We start from the raw sequence: 23873 nt of genomic DNA, 5'->3' as shown, positions 1-23873 counted from the left end.
CCATGTCGGGGCTGTAATCCCTTGAGTTCCTCTGACAAAAGTGACCGAGTGTGGAGGCACTGGTCCTGTTGGGTTGCTCTGTGTCTACGACAGGGAGCCTTGGGGCTGCCTTCCTTCAAGGAGCAGCCTGTCTGCAAATGCTCAGGTCAGGGTGGATGCATTCATAGAATCTTCCAGACCCAACCAACCCAGAAGGCAGTGGTGCCAGCATTGAAGCGTACAAGAGGACATGGAACAGCAATGGTAAAATGCAGATCCCTGGACCCTCCTTTAAAGACTCTAATTTAGCCACTCTGGGGCGGTGCTGACACCGGCCCCAGACCAACCTGGCAAGCACTGCTGAGGGCTTTGGCTCTGCTGCCAGCCAAGAGGGGTCAAGCAGCCCCTCTTCACCCAGGAACTAGCTCAGCTGACTTTTGCGGTCCTTCGTAGTCAAAATTCTCTGCATGGGTATTTTTTATAATACCCTGTTCAGCGACCTTGTTAGTTCAAGACAGAGGAATCCAGGAGAAGCGGACAGGGGTTATCTTCTGGGCCACTCCCCTCCCCACCGCGGCCCCTCACTCCTGGGGTTGGTGAAAGAGAACTCAGCCCAGACACCACGGGCAGTCCCCGTGTGCCCAGGAGCTCCACCGAGAGCTGCCCCATCAGAGGGACAGATGAACCCAGGGCTCGCTTTCTGCTGAGCACGGGAAGGCCCTGACACTGAGTGTTCAGGGCTCGAAAACGAAAGCAGCCGGCGATTCTGAGAGCGGCGGCTCTGACATTTGGAGTCCCCCTGTGTGAGCGCAGAGAGACCCCTGTGCCTCCTCCTGGCTCTCTGAGAAGGGGGAGTAGCGCTGGTGGGACTGAGGCTCTCCGCCGGGGAGGCTCACGTCTCCGCTGGGAAGGCAGCGGCGTGTCCTCAGGGCCGTGCGGTGGACACGTGCGCGCGTGTGCCGGGACGCACAGAGCCAGGCCTTCTCCCGGTCACTGTCAGTCCCTCCCCGCTCCCCATGCAGGCGCCCCAGGGCCTGGCCCGTCCCTGCCTCTCCGGGGGGACCCTTGGACAGTTCTCCCTGGCGTCTGGGAGGTAGCCCCTCAGGCCCCAGCTCCCCGAGCCGGCGCGGATCCAGCCGCCCCCGAGCGCTCCCAGCCCCAGGCCGACTTCCCCGCAAAGGTGGTGGAGCTGGGGAAGGGACCGCAAGCGGGGGCGGGCGCCAGAGCGTGTGTGAACAGTTCAAGTTCAGACGGGAGATCTCAGGCGATAACCCGGGCCCTGGATGGCGCCGCTCGACAGGAAACCTCGAGCGAGGAGACAGCTGTGGGCCGAGGGGAGGAGCTGCTGTTCCCGGTAACCGCACTGCGAGGCGGTGGAAGCCGGGAGCCCACCCTGGCCGCGTGGGAGGAAGGGTCCCAGAGCCCTGCACTGCGCCCGGGGTTCCTCTCCCTCGGGGGAATTCGGTTGGTGACTTGGGGTGCGGTCCGGCACACCTGGGCTTTGGCTGTGCTTGGAGAGAAGAGGCCAGCCTCTAGAGAAGCCCCGGAAGCCAGCCCCTGCTTCTCCTGTCCACTTTCAGGGGGGACCTCCACACGTGGAACAGTGAGCTTGGCCTCAGAAAGCTCAAGCTCGCTTCTTTAAAATCCCGGGGAGTTGTTTACTCTATCCCATAAAATACTTGTGTCTGATTTCCAATCGAAATAGCATGTCCTCCCCAAATCTCGGAGAAGCTGAGGCTTGATGCAGTGGGAAGCTGCTCAGCGGGGCCTCATCCTGGGCTTCGCCCCCAGCCTGCCACAGTAGAGCAAGAGAAGCCCATCACAGGGTCCACAAAGGTGGAGGAGGCATGGCCCCGGGATCAGGGAGCCCTCAGCTGGAGGGGGCATCAGTCAAGCAGATAGATACACAGGTTTCTGCTGTGGGTGCGGCCAGAGCCCTGAGGGGGTACCCTCAGTTGCCTGGGGCTAGCAGGATAGTTTCCAGAGGGCAGATGAGGGCTGCAGGGGTGGCCCCTCTGCCTCCCTTCTGTCCTATGGTCTTCCTTGGATTGTTCGGGCAGCTCAGCTCCTGATGCCCAGAAACCTGCTTGGCTTCTTGGGTACCCAACTCCTGGCAAGCAGAGGTATGGCTGGAGCGAGGCCGTGGGTCAGAGCTGCTTTCACCTGGCTGGGCTGGGGTTCATGTCAGGGATGGGGCAAGGAGGGATTTGCGTATGAAAACATCTCTTTTCTGCAGCACTGGATAATAATAGCAACAATAACCATTGTGCTATTCATCAGCAGTAATTGTTTTGATGTTCATGCATAAATGTATTAAAATTTCCCACAATGCCACTAGAGTGAAAATTTCTGTATATTTGAAATACTTCCAAATGCCAGCAAGTCATCACTGGAAATGTACTGAGCCACAGCCAAGTTCAAGGTGCTTTGCTAGATGGACGAGTCCCTGTCCCTCCACTTTCTGCTTGTTTAGAACTGTGCCACACACACCTGATTTGACTTAAGGGTTCACGTTATTTGTTTTTGTTTGGGTTGTTCAATATTATAAACTTAATATACTATCATAGAATTTCAAAGAGCACAAAAAGGTGCAAAGTAGAAAATAAGTAAAATTTTCCGGAACTCCTCCTGCACTCATTCCTCTCCAGAGTTAACCATGGAAAATATATTTTGTGTATGTAGCTATCCAGATATGTAGATAGATGGATAGAGATACTTTTTTATTGTGGTAAGTTATAAATGATATAAAATTACCATTTAACCATTTGTAAGTGTACAATTCAGTGGCATGAAGTACATTCACAATGTTGTGCAACCATCATTACTATCTGTTTCCAGAACGTTTTCTTTTCTTTACAGTCTTATAGACTTTTTATTTTTTAAAGAAATTACACACTTAATAGTAATAATAATTAATAATATACTAGTTTTGGTGTGTAGTTCTTTGAGTTTTAAAATTTGGGTAGGGCTTCCCTGGTGGTGCAGTGGTTGAGAGTACGCCTGCCGATGCAGGGGACACGGGTTCGTGCCCCGGTCCGGGAGGATCCCACATGCCGCGGAGCGGCTGGGCCCGTGAGCCATGGCCGCTGGGCCTGAGCGTCCGGAGCCTGTGCTCCGCAACGGGAGAGGCCACAACAGTGAGAGGCCCGCGTACCGCAAAAAAAAAAATTTGGGTAGATTCATGTAACCATGATCACAAACAGGATACAGAGCAATCTCCCTCCCCAACTTCCTTATGTATTTTAGAGTTTTATATATTCAGGATTCAATCCTCTTTTATGTGTGTGTGATTCAAAGATATTTTCTCCTGGCCAGTGGCTTCTCCGCAAACAAAGGGAATATACTTAACAAATTATGTGCAAAAACTTGTACACTGAAAAGCACAAACCATGTTTACAGAAACTAGAGTTCTAAATGGAGAGATTTATTATAATCACGAATGTTTCCAGAACTTTTTCATCATCCCAAACAGAAACTCCATCCAGATACGTTTTTATGTCCGTATAAGTATACATATGCAGCCTACATAATATACCTCTTCTTTTTTATACACAAATATTAAACACACCATTCCAGAGCTTGCCTTTCACCTAATTATCCTGAAGATCTTTCCACAGCAGCACACACAGAACTATCTGTTGTGTTTGTTTTTTTGAACTACCATACATGAATACACCAAAATTTATTTATCTGGTTTCTGGCTGGTGGACGTTTACCTTGTTTTTCTTCTTCTTTTTTTTTCTTTTTTCTGCTCCCTGCAGATAATGTTGCAATAAATATCTTTGTGCATATATCTCTGCATACTGTGAGGGCTTATCTGCAGAATAAATTAAAGTCTCAGAGAAATGGCAAAATCCTGCTTGGAATTTTTACATGAGGGTTTTGCTCTAGAATGGATTTCTTTTAAATGGTGCTAACGTTCAAGAGCATAATGAGAGGGCTGTGGGCTGTGTGCCGTGTGAAAGAACAAAGGCCTGGCGAGACATGGCCTCTCTTCCAGGCTCTGCTCCTCCTGCACCTCGGGACCTCAGGAGAGTCACGTCACCTCCCTGACCTTCAGACTCTTCATCTGCAAAGTGGAGCAAATAAGATCTGCCTGGCTTCACTTCACTTCACTCTTGTTAGGATCAAATGAAATCAAGAACGTAAAAGAGTTCTGTAACTGGAAAGTGTAGAGCAAATGTTTGGTATGACCACAATTGTTATAGTGTCAATCCCTGGAGTCAACCAGGAAAGCCACGGGTCCAAGCTGGCAGCAAAAGGGAAGAATGAGTCCCTCTTTCTCCCCCTCTCTCTCGATAGATATAGATATAGATGTATATGTATACATACATGCATATATGTATATATACACATATACATAAATATATTTCTCTGTGTGTGTGTATATATCTTGCTTATAACTGGGCCTGGTACAGAGCAAGTGCTGTCCACTAAAATGAGAGACTGGTCCGTGGGCCTTGAGAGGCTGCTGGGAAGGTGGAAAGAACTGAAATGTGAATTCTGCTTACCAAGGGAGATCACTGCCTGTCATTGTTTTACTCCCAGAGCATTGATGAGGGCGTCGTCTCCCTGGGGTCTCCTCAGCACCCAGTGCATCTCCCCTAATGGGAAGATCCATTTACTTGCTCACCGCCCTACTCAGCTGTGAGGCTGGATCTGTATCTTTACTTGCTCCCCATTGCCTAGCACAGTGTCTGCACCTTCTGCTAATAACGATGGCCTATCACGGAGTTTTGAGTACTTACTATGTATCAGGCACTGTGCTAGGTTCTTGCTTACATGCAATATGCCCCCTCCTTACAATGACTCAGAAGTTAGGAATTATGGTGGCTGTTTTCAGAGAAGGAAACTGTATTAGTCTCCTAGGGCTGCCATAACAAAGTACCACAGAATTAGTGACTTAAACAACAGACATTAATTTTCTCACAGTTCTGAAGGCTGAAAAGTCTGAGCTTAAGGTGTTGGCAGGGTTGGTTTCTTCTAAGGGCCTCTCTCCTCGGCTTGTAGGTGGCCATCTTCTCTCTGTATCTTCATGTGGTCTTCCCCCTGTGCGTGCCTGTGTCCTAATCGCCTCTTCTTATAAGGACACCAATCAAAACGGATTAGGGCCCACCCTAAGACCTCATTTTAACTTACTTTCCTCTTTAAAGACCCTATCTTCAAATACAATCACATTCTGAGGTACTGGGGGGTTAGGGCTTCAGCGTACGAACTTTGAGGGGACACAATTCAGCCATAACAGAAACAAAGGCTTAGTGGTCATAAATGTAATGAACGATGAGCGAGCAAAAGAATGAATGGATTTGGGCTTCCCTGGTGGCGCAGTGGTTGAGAGTCTGCCTGCCGATGCAGGGGACGCGGGTTCGTGCCCCGGTCCGGGAAGATCCCACATGCCACGGAGCGGCTGGGCCCGTGAGCCATGGCCGCTGAGCCTGCGCGTCCCAAGCCTGTGCTCCACAATGGGAGAGGCCACATGAGTGAGAGGCCCGCATACTGCAAAAAAAAAAAAAATTAAAAATAATAATAATAATAAAAAAAAGAATGAATGGATTTGCATCCATCCCTTCAGCAGAAATAAACCACTCTCTGCGTGGAAACCATAGTTTCGTTTATGGGACGAGGGCAGAAAAAGATAAAGTAACTACATTCGGGTGGATGAAGGCAAATTGCAGAGGACCTCACAGAGCAGGCTGGCCCCCTGGGAGTGCAGCCTGGATCTTAGGCCCATCCTGCAGCTCACCTGTCTTGCATCTCCAGCCAATCCAAGGGCCCAAGGCAACTGTGAACCCAATTTATCCAAATGGCTTCAATTTTTTTCTTTTAAATTGTATTCATGTTTTTGAAATTACAAAAATAATGTGTATTTGTTGTAAAAAGAGAAAACCCTGCAATTGCTCCTCATCTCATGAAAAGTAAAATCCACTGACCAAAGAGGTTCTAACTAATGCCCCCACCCTTTTGTCACCTTCTAACCTCATCTTCTAGCACTATCCCTCTTCCATGCCACCCTGGCCACACCCACTTCCTTTCTGTTCAGACACACTAGGCTTGGGGTCACCACAGGACCTTTGCACCTGCTGTCGCTCTGCCAGGAGTTCCCTTCCTCCCCATACCCTTCACAGCTGTGGTCTTCTAACCAGCTATGAAAAACGGGATCCATCTCTTTGTCATTTTGTACTTTTATTTACCTGACCAGTAGTGAGATTTAGTGTCTTTTTATATGCTTATAAGCAATTTATTTTTCCTCCTCTGAGAATTGCCTACTTTTATATCTTTAGCTGATTTTTCTCTTGGACCAGGTGTCTTAGCTTTCATTTTTCAAAATATTACTGACAAAATTCTAAACCTATAAAAAGCTTTAGGAATGAAGCGGTTCATCACAGAATTTTTTACAATGGTGAAAAATTGGAAACAAATGGCCATCCATGGGGGAATGGTTAAATAAATAGTGGCAGGATTAGGATATAACCTTTAAAAAGAATATTCAGTAAAACTATAAAGTAACATGAAATATGAATATGTGAAATAACATGGAAATATACTTTTAAATTATAACGCTAACTGAAAAAATGTTTTCAGGGAAACTTTTTATGTAGGATGATTACAATTTATAAATAACAAACACTTTGGAAGGCAATCTGCCATCATGTTATTTATTTATTTTTTTTTTGCGGTACGTGGGCCTCTCACTGTTGTGGCCTCTCCCGTTGCGGAGCACAGGCTCCGGACGCGCAGGCCCATCGGCCACGGCTCACGGGCCCAGCCGCTCCGTAGCATGTGGGATCCTCCCGGACAGGGGCACGAACCCGTGTCCCCTGCATCGGCAGGCAGACTCTCAACCACTGCACCTCCAGGGAAGCCCTGCCATCATGTTAATAGTAGCTGTGTTTGAACGTGGTATTATGGATGATTTTGATTTTTTCTAGTTTCCTGCACTTTTATAATGAGTAGATTTACTTGAAAATAAAAAGTGATCACAGAAAAAAATTTTAAATTATTGCACAAGCACAACAAATTTAACAGAAATAAAAATAGAGAAAGGGAGATATTTACTTATAGTCCTGTTATCTCTATGAAATCAAACAGCTCCCTTTTTCCCCTATTCCCTTAGAATCCTTGCCTATGGGGAAATCATTTGTAGATGATTGTGACCAGATGATTAGCTTTACAATGAAACATGAATATTTGAAATCCAACACTGAGGAGGGAGTTGAGGAGACTGGCAAATTAAAGTGATTAGCAATAAATTACATGGTACTGATAAATGACATAGACTTGTTCTGCAGGTCAAGGTGATTAGGATGTCTCCAAGTGGGTCAGCCTCTCTGGGCATTGGCCAGTGTGGGTCCTGGCCTCACATTTGACAGCAGGTCAGCTGTACCTGTTAACCCCCTAGGCCTTTCAGCCCCTTGCCTACTCCAAGAAAGAAGGTCATTTGTAAGCTCAGGACATCAACTACTAATATGGATCCTCTGAGAAGGAAGGTCTCCACAGCCTGGTGAGGATCCCTTCTCCCATCCCTGAAGACCAGTAAGTGGTCCAAGGGTATTACCAAATGGTGGTTAGGACTCTGGACCACATGGTGTCTGGATTATGGATTCAAACAGGCCCGGGTTCAATCCTGGCTCTAGACCTGAGGCATGTTATTAAACCTCTCCAAGTCTCAGACTTCCCAGCTGTAAAATCATAGTTGCTGTAAGGATCAAATCAGAAAACTCACACATGCTTCCTGGCACAAAATAAATCTTCAGCTAGTGGTTATAACTATTACCCTGTGTGTCTAGCCTATATTTTTCCTGCTGCAGTGAAAGTTAGCCGCTCAGTGAAACAGAGCAACTCCCCAGGCCCTCCCCTGGGTGCCTAGGAGGCTGCGGTCGACAGGCTGAGCATCACACCAGCAGAGGTACCCCCTTTGCTCTGCCACTGCCTTCCTGAAAACACATGACTTCCTGTTTTCTAAAGTCTTAGCCTGCAGTGTCATCACCGATTGTGTCTGAGTCTGGAGGTGGGGCTGGACAGCAGCAGGACCCTGGGCTCAAGGTTGGAGATGCCAAAGGAGATAAGAATCTTGGAAGCTGCTCCTACCTGAGTCATAGGCTATTAGTATTGATGCCATTAGCTCCTATGTAGTGAGAGCTTACCAGCCCGTCCCATTTACCTCACTCACCCTGGGAGGTAGCTATGATTATCCCGTGTTCACACAACTAGTTAAGCAGCAGAGCCAGGTCTCAAGTTGTTTACTTTCAAAGAATTAACTCTTGCTGTGATGCTAAAGTACTTCGTATGAAGGCAGAGACAAGCTGGTCATAGGTGGGATTTTTTTTTTTTTTTTTTTTTTTTTGCGGTACGCGGGCCTCACCCTGTTGTGGCCTCTCCCGTTGCGGAGCACAGGCTCCGGACGCTCAGGCTCAGCGGCCACGGCTCCCAGGCCCAGCCGCTCCGCGGCATGTGGAATCTTCCCGGACCGGGGCACAAACCCGTCTCCCCTGCATCGGCGGGCGGATTCTCAACCACGGCGCCACCAGGGAGGCCCCATGGGTGGGATTTTAAAGGCCCGATAGACGTGGGAGAATCTGTGTTCTTTGTGCTTCTGGAGGCAGAACAAAGACCAAAGTTGTTTTTTAAAAGCTCAAAAAATTTGAGCTCTTCACCAGTAATTGATGGGTGGTGAGCTCCTGGTCACCTGAGCTATTCAAGCAGAGGCTGGAGGTATTAGAGAAGAAACTCTTACTGAAGGTAAGAAGCTCTCTGAATGAGAGAAACCCCAGACGCACCAGGATAAAGTGGAGAGACTTTGCATCAGACGAAATTTGGGAACTTTCTGGCTGAGCGATCTTTCTGAGACTCAATTTCCTCCTCTGCATAGAACTGGCAGTCATTCTGCCCATATCATACAGAGTTGTTGTGGGGATTAAACCAGATAACACAAGGACAAAGAGTTCTCTAAACTGGACACAGTGCAAACGTAAGTTGCCTCGTTATCATTTGGTGAAGCCAGGAGTTCTCAGGATACCCACACACTATTGAGCTCCTGTTTTATACCAAGTACTTTATACATATGCATTGTCTGGTTTTATCCTCATATACCCTGAAAGGTGGGTCATTCCATCTTGAGCTGGGGAAGCTGACCAGGTTCCGTCCCCAACCATGGCCTGATGGGGCAGGAAGTCCTGGTCCTCTCGCTGCTGCTACTTGTACCTTCAGAGCCTCTATTGTGGCAAAGAAGGTCACCTGAGACCCCTGGGCTCAGCACATGCCACCAGGCAGGGCGCTTCTCCACTCACTGTTACTCATTTCATCTGCATAACTATCCTGTGAAGTCAGTCTTATTAAAACCCCTTTTGCAGATGGAGGAATTGAAGCTCAGAGTGGTTAAGAAAGCTGTCCCAAACCACAAAGCCAGTAAGAAGCAGATTCAGAATTTAAATCTTAGCCTTTCTGGCTCTAAGGCTTATGTTCTTTCCTCTTCTCAAGTGGCCTCATATGTGCTAGGTGAGAAGGGGAAATAAGCAAGTGAAACCAAACTGCATCATCTGTGCTTTCCAGGGCTTGTCCGGGAGGGAGACACGATGTGAAAAGTTCACAAACTGCTGTGACAGTGTCAAAAGCCAGCAAACAGTAAGGGCTGCGAATTCAGAGCTAGGCGAAAACTCTGTGTCCTACACCTAAACGTGAGGTGCACCTAAGGCAGGAAGGTTAGACAAGTACCTGGAATTGGGAGACTCAGTAATCCCATCCACCTCTGCTGCTAATCTGCAGGTATCCTCAGGGGAGGTACTTTGTTCCTCTGGTCTCAGTTTATCAACCTGTGAATTGGACTCAGTAATTGCACCCTGCCTACCTTCTGGGCTCTCAAGAGAATCAAACTTGATCAGGCACAGGAAGTCATTTTAAAAGTACAGATCGGGATTCAAATGGGAGGTATCCTTATTAGTTGGATGTGAGGGAGTTCAGCAGATGTTCTGCTCCTAAAAAGGACTTGCTGGAGGGGGAGATGGGTACCAGTGTGTGTCTGCAGCTTCGGGCTACAGCAGGGCCAGGTTGATTAAGTCCTGTTCTCTCTGTTAGCGGAAGCTTACAGTCTGCCTGAGAGACAGAAAAACAACACAATTCAAATACATCTCACCCAGAGAAACCAGACCCTGTAAGGGCAGGTGTCTCCTCTAGGCTGCCTTCTGGGGCCCCAGAATCTTCCTGTTAATGGTCAGTGCCATGAAACTTTCTGAACTCAGGGCTTTTATGAAGATGACAAAAGGGTGTATAGAGGTGGCTGGGCTCACTCTCACTAATAAGACTCATAATGTTTTTGATGGCAATGAACGTATGGACAGATATGCTGTGATCTGACTCTGGTTTCCCCTGGAGTCTCACAGGGCGTGTTCCAGGCATCCTGTGTCAACCAAAATATAATGCAGGAGGTTGCAAATAAGGAAAGAATTTATTTGGGGTCTTAAGTACTGCAATTCGGGAGACACAGATTCAGGTAACCCTGAAAGAGTGTTCAGAGGAAGAGAAAGCATCAAGGACTTATAAAGACAAAAAGCCACCAGGCTGTTAAGAGTTGCCTGGAGAGAACTATGATTGATTCTGACATGAGTTGGAAACTATTTGTCCTTAAAGAATCTCAAGTTGTTCTAGAGTGCGGGTCCCATAAGTAGATAGACTGTCATGTGTTATTTTAGGGTAAGTGTCCAAAAAGTATCTTGAGTTTCTGGCAGGTGTTCTGGATGACATCATCAGGTCAAAAGGTCAGATTCCATCCAGGCTGAGACGTGCATAAGTCACACTTTCTTAATGGTCTCCTGGCTCCATTTTAGAGAGCTCTCTTAGCAACGCTGACACAATTTTGATTTTCCTTTCACACCTGCTACCTGGCAGGAAGGCTCCAGCTTATCATGCTGTCGGCCTACTTCACCAGTGCCTACTTGATGGATGACAGTGTGATGACAGGGGGGCTGGGAAACACCTGGAATCCAGGTTCCCGGTTCAGCCAGGCCCTGGCCATCTGTAGCGGCACCAAGTTTGTGCTCGGGATTGCAGCGCGCAGGCTGGCAGGCAGTCTCCTGGCTATGAGCAAACACAAGCTTCAGGCTGGGTCCCCTTTTGTCCTCAGTGTTCTAATCTCAGATCCACTGCGAGAAGTACCTGAGTATGGAGGGCCAGCTCTTCTGAAGCTCCAGCCTGCTTTTTCTCCAGGTGACATTAGGGTCGTGCTTTGCCCTGGAGTAACTGGAATCACCTCTAAATCGCCTCTGTCTCAGCTTGGCCACCTGGCGTGAGGCCTGATCCTGGAGCACCTGTAAGACCACTCCAACCCTGCAGCACCTAGATGTGTTCCAGCCCAGCTGGGCTTCAGTTTCCGTATTTGCCATGTGTCTGTCCAGACGCGGGGGTCCAGGGAGCCTGGGGCTGTGGCCCGTGGATTGGGTCACCCGTTGCACCCGGGTAATGTGGACTGGGGCTGGGGAATTGGGGAAGGATTCCCTTACTCAGCTTTGCTGAGTCTGCCTTGTGCAGGGGCCCACGGAGTGGCTTGTGGAGGCCCAGGTTGGATGGGAAAAGGATCATGGGGTCAGGTTCCACCCCCAGCTCTCACCCTGCAGCTCAGCTGGGAGCATCGCTTTCCTGCTTTGTAAATAGGGTCTCCTGTTTTGTCAATAGGGTGAGATCCCCTTTCACAAGGTCACCATCATGTCCAGGCCTGGGCTAGGAGGCTACTGCTAGGTTCTGTCTTCGTTTTCCTCAACACTACTTTTCTGATATGAAGGAAAGGCAGTCCTGAATGGGAAATCATGTGACTGCTTAGAATGCATCCTCTCATCAAATGCTCATTGGTTTAATCGGTGTCACCTCATGTGCAGGATCTGGCTACCTGTGCAGTTGTGAACACCCAGAAGTTAGGCAGATCAGTGTCCCTAGTCCTACCCAGTTTAAAAGTTCTTGGTATGATTTGACCCTTTCTTCCTCAAATAAATGTATTGGTGGTGATTTGGAAAAAAAAAAAATCATGGTGATAACAATGGCTGATGTATGGAACACTTATTACATGCCAGGTCCTGCACCCCGTGATAATTATCTTAATTAAGCTTCACAATCACCTGATGAGACAGGTAATATTACTATCCCCATTTTACAGATGAGGAAACCGAGACTTAGAGAAGTTCAATAATACACAGTTCAGAAGTACACAAAAATTACAGTGCATGTGAGTCTTTAGTTTTGTTCTTTGTCTCTGTTTGGCATGGAATTTATACTTGTTATAGGGTATGGCTTTATCACTATGGAAGGCTGCACACGAGTCATGCTGCAGCTCTGAATCTCAACCCTGCTGTACACTGGCCATGCTCATACCCAGGCCCTACCCCAGACCAATTAAATGAGAGCCTGGGGGCATAAGGGAGTGGGCTAATTCTAATATGCAGCCAGGATTGAGAGTGAGAACATGCAGTCCGTATCTGGGTACTTGTTCAAATGCTGGGGTTCTCTGGGGTGCTGTGGACTTGGGACAGGGGATGGCATGAAGTAAAACAGCTTCTCCACTTGTCTAGGAAAACAGCCACCATATAACCCCATTAAATACCTCTCTTTGGGATCGAATGTGATGGGGATAGAAACAGCATGACAAATGGCTCACGGAAGGAGGTGAACAGGTCTCTGCCTTGGGGGTGGTGGGGGGCTGGGAAGAAGCTGGAACCAGGAGTGTCTATGGCTCCTGCCTTTTCTTTCTTTCTTTCTTTTTTTTTTTTTTTTTTTGCGGTACACGGGCCTCTCACTGTTGTGGCCTCTCCTGTTGCGGAGCACAGGCTCCAGACGTGCAGACTCAGCGGCCATGGCTCAGGGGCCCAGCCGCTCCATGGCACGTGGGATCTTCCCGGACCGGGGCACGAACCCGTGTCCCCCGCATCGGCAGGTGGACTCTCAACCACTGCGCCACCAGGGAAGCCCTATGGCTTCTGCCTTTGAGTTGTCATCTTGGAAAGCTGCCTGCTGTTCAAGGGAAGCCCCTCCACCCTGGGTGTGGCCTCATGAGCTAAGCCATAAGCTCCATGAGAGCATGGACTCAGAAGACCCTACCCAAATGCTAGACATCATTAGCCTTATGGAGGAAATTTACAAAAACACCTACCAATACATTCTCTCATTTGATTCTCACCACACCCTTAAGATAGACATGATTATCCACCATTTTAAACATGGTGAAACTGAGGCCCAGAAAGGGAGGGGACTTGCCCAAGACCACACAGCTACTTAGAGGCAGGGGAAGGACTAGAACACATCTGATACTCAATCCAGGGCTCTTTCTATGTCAATATCCCCTGACATCAAGCAAAAGGCCAATAAATATTTAGTCGCGTAATTGAATTAGGTCCTGGGTACCTTCAGGGAGCTTTCTGGATGATCACTGCCTTCCGCAGTCCCGTTCCTCCCTGCACGGGCACAGGTAGACTAGGCTGAGGGAAGCTTCCTACCCTAGGTAGCGTGTGGCTATTGATACCCTTTCCTTGACCAAACCACACACAGCACACTTGTCTTTGGTCATAAAATCATGCTGCTCTTTGAAAAGGAAGAAAGAAAGAAAACCTTTTCTCTATTACTTATCTCTGGGGGAGGCGCCCAATCCCCTCCTCCACTGCACTGGCTCTGCACAACACCAAGAAATATTTCTTCTTGTTTGTTATAAATTTACTGTCCAGTAATTTTTCTGTTCTCATTTTATGTGACAGGCAACTGAGCGATTGTCTCCCAACCCTTTTTCTGAATCTCAACCACCCCCATAAATTGCCGCTGTCACCTCCTCTCCAGTCCTAAAAGGAAAAAACATTCACCCCAGCTTTGGTGGCCTTTGCTGGGGGCTGGCTTGTCTCCTCGAGGACTTTGGACACCCAACTTTGGTCAGCAGGGCCTTCCGGCACTGCCTCAGGGCCAGAAGGCAGGCCAACCTCGTGTAGGGGGCCTGGCCATCTTCCCTGAAAATTCCATATATCTAATGAATAGACGTCTACCCTGTGCTCTGTGCTCTGATGCTGGGGGTGAAGGAAGAGGCAAGCATGAAGAAGATGCAGCCATTGTTCTCCAGCACTTACTCCAGCCTAGATGGAGGGGAATTTCATAACCCAACACACTATGGCTGTAGATGGCTCTGTGGGATGCAGGCCCCTGCAATCCATCAGCACACTGAATTCCCACTAGGGGCTGTGATGGCGGAACCTGAGTCCCATTCCAGCAGCTGAGTGGAGCAGGTGGTGCTAGCAATGGTAGGCGGGGAAGAGGAACCAGCCCCAGCAAAGGCAGGTGGGTAGAGCAGGAGGGGCAGTGTGGGGAGAAGGTGTGCTGGGGCCTGGACCTGGGCTGCTAAGTCAGGGCTGCACTTCGCTCAGAAAGACTGGCTCGTGGATGGTTTCTGAGAAGGGGCTATGGGAAGTTTACAAAGAGATCAGTTGCCCAGCCACCAGGAGGGCCCCTGAGTTAGGGAAGGAGTCAAAGGTTTGAGGACAGAGGGAGTCACGAGGCAGAGGTGGGGACTCTGGAGCAGCCTTGTATCAGGGCTTGTAGCAGAAGCCGGTGGGGGAAAGGAGGGGAGACATGCTGCTTGGGCTGTCCTGGGCTGCTTCTCATTTCCTGTGCGCGTGCTCCTGGTGAAACCTGAGCTTCTCTGTGCCTCCGTGTGGACCTGTGGTGCTGTTGGGAGGACAAGTTATTACATCAAAGAGGTGTCCGGCACCGAGTAAACACTAAAGAAATGTTACAGTTTTCACCCTGGTCAACAGACAAAGCAGCTGAAATAGGGTGAATAACCTGCCCCAAGTCACAAAACTAGTAAGGATGATACCTTGTTGCTGTGGAGGTTATCCCATTCCCGTAGACCCGACGTAGTCCTGCAGGCGGCCATGGGAGGGCGCCGCGGGCCCGGGAGAGACTGTGGCCGCGGGACCGCTGCTTCTCTGATACCAGGCAGGGGCGGAGTGAGACGCCTACCACGCCTCGTTTTACACCTGAGTTGCTGCACACATACCTGGTAGGAAGAACAGTCTAGACTGAAATCCGTGTCTTCTCACTCATAGTTCAGTGAGCTTTCAAGTAGAAATGCTTTTACTTAGCAAGAATATTTACCGTACCTCTTTCGCCAACTCCATTGTACTCCAGTTTGCATAGGACAGTTTGACCAAGGTTGTTATGGCAGTAGGGATTAGGGGCCCCGTAGTAATTTGGGGTGGCTTCCGGATTGCGTGGTTCAGATGGGGCTCACACCCAGCTGGGCTCCCGTGCCGTGAGGCAGCCGCCCAGTGCACAGTGGACAATTTCACCCTCCATTCACCTTCCTGCCTTCCAGGCTTTGTGGCCCTACCGGGTGCCATGTCCACTGTTGGGGCAGGTTAGGTTTTCCCAAGGGCTGGTCCAAGGTGGGGAGAGAGGTTGTGCAGGTGGGGTATGGAGGTGGACTCAGCACCCTGTTGTGATTTCCTTGACCCTTCAGGGGACACCCCCCCGCCCCGCCCCCGGGGGTTGTGAGGGCATATGTTCTGTCACCTGAACCTGGCTGACCAATCTCATCTCTCGACACAGCGGCACAGAGCTTCGGCCTGCTCGATCCTAAACTATGCTACCTGTTGGATGGGATCCTCTTCATCTACGGTGTCATTGTCACTGCCCTGTTCCTGAGAGCAAAGGTGGGTACCACTGGGCTCTGGGGGGAGGGCATGGGCTCCCCAGCTCGGTGGAGGTTCATGGGGCCTTGGTGCTAGAAAGTCTCAAGCGTGGGTGAGTCTTGGTGTACATGGGCAAAGCAGGGACCAGCCAAGTGTGCCCACTGCGGGGGTGGGGGTGGGGATGGGGGGGATGTCTGGCTGAGTGGGACAGAGTGCGATGGTGAGCCTAGTGCTGGCCCCTTAGTGAGGAGACATACAGATGTGTGAACATCAAAGCGTCCCAGGGCAGGGTTTCTGCTGGCAGGAAAGGGGGTTATGCTTCAGGCAGAGAAGAGCAGGGAGGTGGAGATCTCTTTCCAGATTCTTCTGTCCAACTTCTGACCCATGCTCGGTGTCTTCAAACCTGTTTGCTTACCAGTACGAGGGAGGGTTGGCCCAGAGCATGGGTTTTCACCTAGTGCCCTGCAGACCCTGCATTTCTTGGAGGGGCTGGGACTGGGGGTGGCTGTGGCATATGGGCAGAGGGTGGAAGGACTTCCGGAACGGAGGCCCCAGTCGTTATGACTTCCGTGCCTCAACCCATTTCTCTTTTGCATTTTGGACTTCGGCAAAAGAACGCTGACCTAAATGATCTCTCAGGTGGTTCCCAATGCTCTTAATCTGCAAAACCGTGCAGTTTCAGCTGAGAGGCATGAACTGAAAACAGATAGAGGCCATGCGCCCGGGGCAGGTCCTCAGGACACAGTGCCACACGGAAAGCACCCTGCTGCAGAGGTCAAGATAGGAGGTGGGACCTTGCGCGGCCACCATCCTCGAGGTGTCCTCCGAGCCCCTGGGAGGAAGGGGCCTGGAGAACCTCCCGGAACCCAGGGGGGCGCGGCCTGCGAGCCCGGCGCTTCTGCGCACGCGCGAGGGCGAGGGCCAGGGACCGGAAGCTGCGGCCGGTGCCGCGGGCCCCTGCGTTGGCTGCGCTTGACCTCTGGGAGGTGTAAGGACAGTTGAGCTCAGAAAAGAAGCTGCCGCGCCATCGGCTCCAGCAAGGACCCAGTCCCCCCGCAGGCAGGGCGCGCGCCGTAGGCCGTCGAGGAGCGGAGCGAGGCTGCCTGCTCAGAGAGTAACACGCTTTCTCTCCTATTCTCCATCCAGTTCAGCAGGAGTGCCGACGTCCCCGCCTACCAGCAGGGCCAGAACCAGGTCTATAATGTAAGTCCGCCTCTCCCGTAGAGCCCGGTCTAGAGAAAGTGCGGTCCTCTGCTGGGACGTGGGGAAAACAGCAGCCAGGGCTCGGTTGTAGGTCTCGTCCGCGGCTGTCAGTCCTGCAGGTTGTTTTAACTTCTTCCCTGGGGCTCAGTTTCCTAACCCCGAAAACGGGGATAGTCATGGTGCCTGCCTCGGGGCGGGGGGTACTCTGAGGATGCGGCGCGCTAGCGGTGTGTTGCACGGCAAGCGCCTGCTCCTAGCGAGCCCCCGCCTGGCAGCGGTTTCACAGGCTGGAGGGGTGGGGTGGAGGAGGAAAGTGTAGAATCTTCCCTTTGGTGGAGAAGCGACTTCACGCTCTCCGTGCAATGGGACTTTGAATCGATGATCCACCCCCGCCGCCATGGTAATAAGTTCTTTGAGATGACGGTAGCCGGTGGAGCCACCACCCACAAGGAACTCCCAGTCCTACTGGCCCCATCCTCCTGAGCTTCTCTTTTCGGTCTCTGACACTTTTCTCTCTGTTTCAGGAGCTTAATCTAGGACGAAGAGAGGAGTATGACGTCTTGGATAGGAGAGGGGGCCTGGACCCTGAGATGGGGGGGAAACCGGTAGGGCCTTGCTGTTTCTGCGTGTGTGTGTGTGTGTGTGTGTGTGTGTGTGTGTGTGTGAGAGAGAGTGTGTGTGAGCGCTCAGCTGGGCAGTGAGGAGAGGCCTTCTCAATGCCAGCACACTCTGCCACTATGCTGGACCCTGATGTGCGAGAGGCCTGGCCATGCAGACAGATGGGGGTCCCGTTTGCCGCTGCCCCTCTCCTCCTTATGCCCTTGGCTCCCTCCTGCATCACAAGGGGCCTCACACACATTAATTCAGCAACCAGGCCCTTATAGCCCGGCTCCCAGCAACTCTGTCCTTTTCGGCTGTAGACTCCACACCCTGTGGGGAGGGGAGGAGGTGGAGGAGGCCCGAGTGGGGTCTTCTTAAGAGCAGAGCTCAGCCTGGGTGTGAGAGAGTGTGTCCGTGTGTACGAGGGAATCTGAGGCATGGTATCGCCGTGAGGGCCTGTGAGTGGCGGAGCACAGCTGCAGGAGCACGGGGAGGGCACAGGCGGATGGCAGAGCCCACAGAGGGTGTGGGGAAGGGGCCTGGGGAGGGCGCTGAAACTCTCCTGGCCTGGATCCCTATTTCCCCATCTCTAACTTCTTCCCCTTGTCTCTCCTGGCAGAGGAAGAAGAACCCCCGTGACGTCGTGTACAATGTGAGTAGATGACGTGGCACAGTTTTCATTGGAAAGTTGGAGGGTAGGGCTGGAGGAGGGCTCTGGATGAAGGCTTTGCTCCCTACTCCGTGGTCTTTGCCTGACTTCACCTTTGCTTCCCTGGCCAAATAGTGCCTCACCTGCTTGCTGCCTGCAGTGGCTGCTCGCAGGAAGGCCCCTTGGCTTGCCTTCCTTCCTTCAGCCCCTAAGCCTGCTGCGGGAGTTCCCGGATCAGCCTGGTGGGGACCTGGGGGGACAGCGAGGTCAAGCTGGGCAAGTCCCTCTGAGGGGCTGCTGTTTCTAGGGGCCGGAGGAGTGTCCTGAGTGTGGCCTCTTGTTGAAAATTTCACCATCCTGGGTGTTGATCTGGGTCTGCCACACAGGGGACCATTGCAGAGGGTAAGCTACTGCAAAAAGAGCTACTCTTCCTCCCTCCTGCAGTCAGCTCACGCACAGCCATGGTGTTGGCTGTGTGAAGAGACAACTTGCTCAAATCAATGCTTCTGGGGGCTCTGGGGTGAGCCCTTGCATTGTCCAACATGCGTGTCCTTTGGCTAGGACTCCACATCTTATCTTTTTGAACCTCACCTGAGCTTCTGAGCTCAGTGCAAAGGGCTGGCAGCTCAGAGAAGATTCCAGAGGGCTGAGGAGGAGGGGGGGGTTGGAGCTGGTTATTGGCAGAAATGTTTGAATCTCTGGAGCCTTGAATGTGGAACCCCCCACACCAACTGGGGAGTCCAGAGGTTTCCTTTTGTAGGGGAGCCCACTGTTTTCTACATCAGTTGGTAACACCAGTGTCTCACGCCCTCTTCTTCAGGAGCTGCGAAAAGACAAGATGGCGGAGGCCTACAGTGAGATCGGAATGAAGGGCGAGGTGAGTGTTGCTCTTTCTTCATTCCCAAGGATTGGGTGGTATGGGGGATGCTCCAAAGAGTCCCATCCCTTCCGCCTATCACCTGCAAAAGTCCATGTGGTGGCTGCCAGAGGCAAAGGTTAATCCAGCTGTCACCCATTTGATAGTATATTAGGTACTCAGAAAGTGCTGACCCTTTTAGGATTAAAAACCAAGTTAAGTACTAAGTTGGTCTATGCTTTGCAAAAACAGGCCAAGTCTGTCAACGTTAATAATAATTATCAAGTGAATAATGTGTGCTAATATATGTTCAGCACTTAGGATGGTGGGGCCCCTTGTTCATAAATGATTAAGAATTTCCCAGAGTGAGAGCAGAGCATTGAACCCTTCTAAGTTTGATCTCTGTGTGATTGCATAGGTTGGCATGCCCACAAAGCTGGCCTGGCCAGTGCTTTACCAGGTAGATAGTCTCACTTAATTCTCACAATAACCCAACGAGAAATGTGTACCTGCCAGGCACAGGAGGTCCAATAACTTACCCAAGGTCACGTATTTGGTGATGAGGGAGCCAGAATTTGAACAGACTCTACAGCCCTAGCTTGTACCCACGACCTAGTTGCCGTTCCCAGTGAGCATTGATGATTAGCCAAGAATTTTCTTAAAAATTTGTTTTATTGAAGTATAGTTGATTTACAATGTGTTAATTTTTTACGCTATGGCAAAGTGATTCATTTATACATACATCTCTCTACTCTTTTTCATCTTGTTTTCCATTATGGTTTATCACAGGAGATTGAATATAGTTCCCTGTGCTATACAGTAGGACTTTGCTGTTTATCCATCCTATGTATAATAGTTTACATCTGCTAATCCCGAACTCCCAGTCCTTTCCTCCCCCACCCCCTCCCCCTTGGCAACCACAAGCCTGTTGTTCTGCACGCCTGTGAGTCTGTTTCTGTTTTGTATATAAGTTCATTTGTATAATTTTTTTAGATTCTGTATATAAGTAATATCATTTGGTATTTGTCTTTCTTTGCCTGGCTTGCTTCCATGTCTTGGCTATTGTAAATAGTGCTGCAGTGAACATTGGGGTCCATGTATCTTTTTGATTTATAGTTTTCTCCAGATATATGCCCAGGAGTGGGATTGCAGGATCATATGGTAACCCTGTTTTTAGTTTTTTGAGGAACCTCCATACTGTTTTTCCTAGTTAGCCAAGAATTTTGAGAGGTGCAGGGAGGCCTGTGTATTCCAAACAGTGGCAGTGTGGCCAGCCCCATTGCCTCCCAGATCTGAGAAGCTGATGCCCTATGAGGATCTGAGTCAGGCACAGCAAACCTGGGCCCCATCAAAGCCAGGCCTCAGCTTACTCTGCGGAGGCCAAGGTCTGACCGGTGACCCGAGGACCCTTCTCTCCTGGGGCACGAGTGCTGACTGGGAGACAGTCACCTCTGAGTCTCTGGGGGTCCTTTGAGTAGGACTCTTAAGCAGGAAGGCTGCTGCTGACTCTCTGACTTTCTAGCCTTTTCTTGTCTCACTCCCACAGAACCAGCGGCGAAGAGGCAAGGGACATGATGGCCTTTACCAGGTGAGTGCTGCTGGCCCTTCTTCCCAGGGTGGCACCATCTAACCAGAGCCAAGGTCAGGCTCCCTTGTTTTGCTTGTTGGCAGTGCCAGCCCTTGTCAGCAGCTGGGCTGGGCAAGCCTAGGGCACCCCTTCAGACCTGTGGTGACTCTTCTGCTAGTCAGCCCCTGAGGCAGGGCTGGAATTCAGCCATTCAAGCAGATGACTTGGTTCTAGTCAGGAGGCCGTGGGAGCCCCGGGGGGACTGGGCACAGCAGACAAGGCACAGCAGACAAGCGGCAGCTGCCCAGAGGCTGTGTGGTCTTGAGCAAAGGGCAGATGCAAGGCAAAGGACACCACACAAGCCACTTCCTACCTCTTTCGCCGCTGCTCTGGGCCCTTGCAGAAGCCTTGCTCTGCCTCGTATTCTCACACCTAATAGGATGGGGAGATGGGTGAGAAGATTAGACAAATTAAGAAAAATAACTTTAAAAAGAAAATGCTATTGTAGTCAGGTGCCTAGTTTTTGCAGATCAGGGTGAATAATTATACAAACTAAGCACAGCCAACCTACTTCTCTAAAATATAATCCCCAGGTGGGTTCTTACTTGGTTCTTTCTGCCTCACTGGGGCTGTTCATGGCTTGCTTGATTGACTCCAAAATTTCAGGCTACCTGGCTTCCCTGAGTTCAGAGTGATGTCAAAAGGGCCCCCAAATTTTACTGCATGTGACTGCTGTTAATCTGTCTCCTGGACCAGAGAGGGAGACATTCCAGTGAGATTGAGACCAGCCTTCCTGTTCCTTGACAAAGAACATAACTGTGGTAGCATGGCCTGGGAAGGAGGCTCGGTGGGGCGGAGGCCAAGGAGCCACTGTCTCCCCCCTGGCTTCCTGGAGGCCCCGGTATCAGGGACAGTACGTTGTCTGGAGCAGGTCTGGGGTCTCCCTGCTGACTTCCAGCTCAGTGTTCCAGCTGGGCGATTCTCCTTCCTCTGTGGTCTGACAGGCAACTTTGTAGGGCACAGTACATGGGAAGCCGGGAGAAGGTGAGAATTTAGCTGGGAAGGAATTGCACTAAGGTCATTCCCAGTGGGACACAGGACCATCTTTGTTGCAGCTGCATGGGCCAAGGCCCCACCTGTGGCATGAGGGGACAGTTCCTGGGCCTCTGAGCTGGGCGGGAGATCACAGGCCTGGCTGCAACAGACACCTGTTGGCCTCCAGGTAGGCTCATGCCCACACAGAGCTCCTGACCCCCTCTTTTCTGATTTGCTTTCCGCAGGGACTCAGCACGGCCACCAAGGACACCTATGCTGCCCTGCGCATGCAGGACCTGCCCCCTCGCTAACAGCACCTGGAATTTCACCACTCACAGGCCAGACCTGCAGATGCCCAGGTTGTTAAAGACACAGGATAAAGTATTTACAACCCAGTTCACTTATATTTCTCCACCACCCAAGTATTTTTCTTTATGATCGGGATGCTTCAAGTTGTAACATGCGGTCATATCCAATTCCAAACTGTCACACAGAATTTCTTCCCTGGATGCCGGGAGGGAGTGCATCCCCCGGGCCCTGTCCTTGAGGAGCCTGCTGGGAGTGCAGCATGTTCCGGGGTTTTCTGTTTCCTGGAGGCTGTGGGCAGGCCTCGTTCCCAGTGGCTCTGGGCTCTTACCAGGGAGACGGGCACCCTCCTTCTTAAACACAGCTAAGGAGTTCAGGCTGTGTTCTGTAAAGTCCCCAGAGAAACCGCAGATGTTAGCGCGTGTTCTGATGGTCTGTATTGTTCTGTCAGTATTTGAGTGGCTTCGCTCCTGCTGTAAACTTGGCTTCTGTTGTCAGCGTAGCCCATCATTCCACGGTAACTGGTGATGGGCCAGGGAGGCTGCGGTGCCTCCCTGTGAAGGGTGAGGGCACAGGGGAAGGGGGGTGTTAGGTAGCAGCTACTGGTGGCTGAAGAGGGGAAGCAGTGGTGGATCAGGGGCGGGAGCAGGGGAGCCAGAGGCCTGGGGGTGCAGGAGGGGGCCCTCCTGCAATCAAGCATACGTTCCCCATGATAGAACTTGAGTGCCAGGGCCTGTGGGGACCAAAAAATGAAGAAGCCCAGCCTTGCCCTCCCGGAGTCCACACTCTCACAGGGAAGCGAGCTGTGAAGATTCCGGTGTGAAAGAACACAGCAGTGTCATGGCTGACTACGAACAAGGTGAGGGGGCAGCAAGACCACATTCTTTGCAGGCACTTGGGCAACTCACACTGAGTGAAAGACACAGCCGTATTGGGAAAGGCCTCAAAAGAAGACTCCGCACCACTCAGACCTAGAAAGATCCCAAAGGACAATGGCACAGTGGGAAAAGCCTCAGCTGACTTAACTGGAACAGGGCTGTGTGATAAAAGGGCATGCGGCTATGGATGGAAAACCCTCTTTGCTCTGCTCGGTCTTAATTTATACTGGTTTGCTAGAGCCTTACTTTTTTGCATAATAAATGCTTCCGTGAAAATGCTGCTTTACCGTAAGCTTTTTATTTCAGCAGTCAAGCCTGCAATGGTCATTTAGTCATCAGGCGATCAGCATGCTGCTGGGACAGAACAGAATGGCTCCTTGGAAAATGCAGGAGAGCCGGGTGCATACAGTGGCCCAAACAGGGGTTGTGCTTGGGGCAACACGGTGTCCGGATACGCCAGGAGTCCTTATGCAGGAAGCAGGAGAAGGTGATGGGGAGCTCCCTGGGTGCAGGGCTCACGGTACTGAGCTAGCTTGTGGCATGCAGGAAAGAGCAGGAGAGAGGCCAGCTGAGCATTAGGGCATCAGGAAGAGGGAGCATCGTTGTCAGAGGGTGCCTGGGGGTTATGAACAGCTGCTGATCTGTCTGGGGAATTCCCTGGTGGTCTAGTGGTTAGGGCTCTGCGCTTTCCCTGCAGGGGGCCTGGGTTCGATCCCTGGTCAGGGAAGTAAGACCCCGCAAGCTGCAAGACATACACGTGGCCAAGAAAACAAAAAACCAGAAACCTCAGTCCGTAGGGTTTGGGGAAGGAGAGGGGACAACAGAGGTCTTTTAGGTCAGGTTCTCCCACGAAAAGTGACCTTCCCTGTCTCCAGCAGTATTTCCTCTAACTGCAGTGGCTGTTTATAAGGCCCTAACTCATCAAGCCTCCAATTAATATTGGGTAAAGACTTTGAAATCAGAAAAGACTTTGAAATTGAAGGCCATGGCATTAAAAGCCCTTGAGCAGTTGGGATTCCAACAGGGGTGATGTTCACTGCCCGGAGAGAAGGCATTCGATTCATATCCTGGCCTCAGAGGGGAATTCCATTCCATTCACCAAGTATTGACCTAGCACCTTCCTATTCTGTGCCCAGCGCTTGGCAAGCTA

The 23873-nt window shown here is 50.7% G+C and overlaps 1 protein-coding gene across 1 annotated transcript in view; it reads left to right on the top strand.

Annotated features, from left to right (window-relative positions):
* CD247 (CD247 molecule) overlaps positions 1-22999 on the top strand; it is an 80224-nt gene extending 57225 nt beyond the window's left edge. Inside the window, exons 2-8 of the mRNA XM_059045976.2 lie at positions 15547-15650; positions 16776-16832; positions 17357-17437; positions 18052-18084; positions 18902-18958; positions 20484-20525; positions 21785-22999. Of these exons, the coding sequence (XP_058901959.1) occupies positions 15547-15650; positions 16776-16832; positions 17357-17437; positions 18052-18084; positions 18902-18958; positions 20484-20525; positions 21785-21850 (440 nt within the window). The 3' untranslated portion in view covers positions 21851-22999. The remainder of the gene's footprint in view (positions 1-15546; positions 15651-16775; positions 16833-17356; positions 17438-18051; positions 18085-18901; positions 18959-20483; positions 20526-21784) is intronic.
* Positions 23000-23873: the final 874 nt, after the last annotated feature.

This window comes from Kogia breviceps, chromosome 1, assembly GCF_026419965.1.
Source record: "Kogia breviceps isolate mKogBre1 chromosome 1, mKogBre1 haplotype 1, whole genome shotgun sequence".
NCBI classification, from domain to species: Eukaryota; Metazoa; Chordata; class Mammalia; order Artiodactyla; family Physeteridae; genus Kogia; species Kogia breviceps.
Note: the sequence above shows the minus strand (reverse complement) of the source record. Positions and strands in the feature narration are given on the sequence as shown.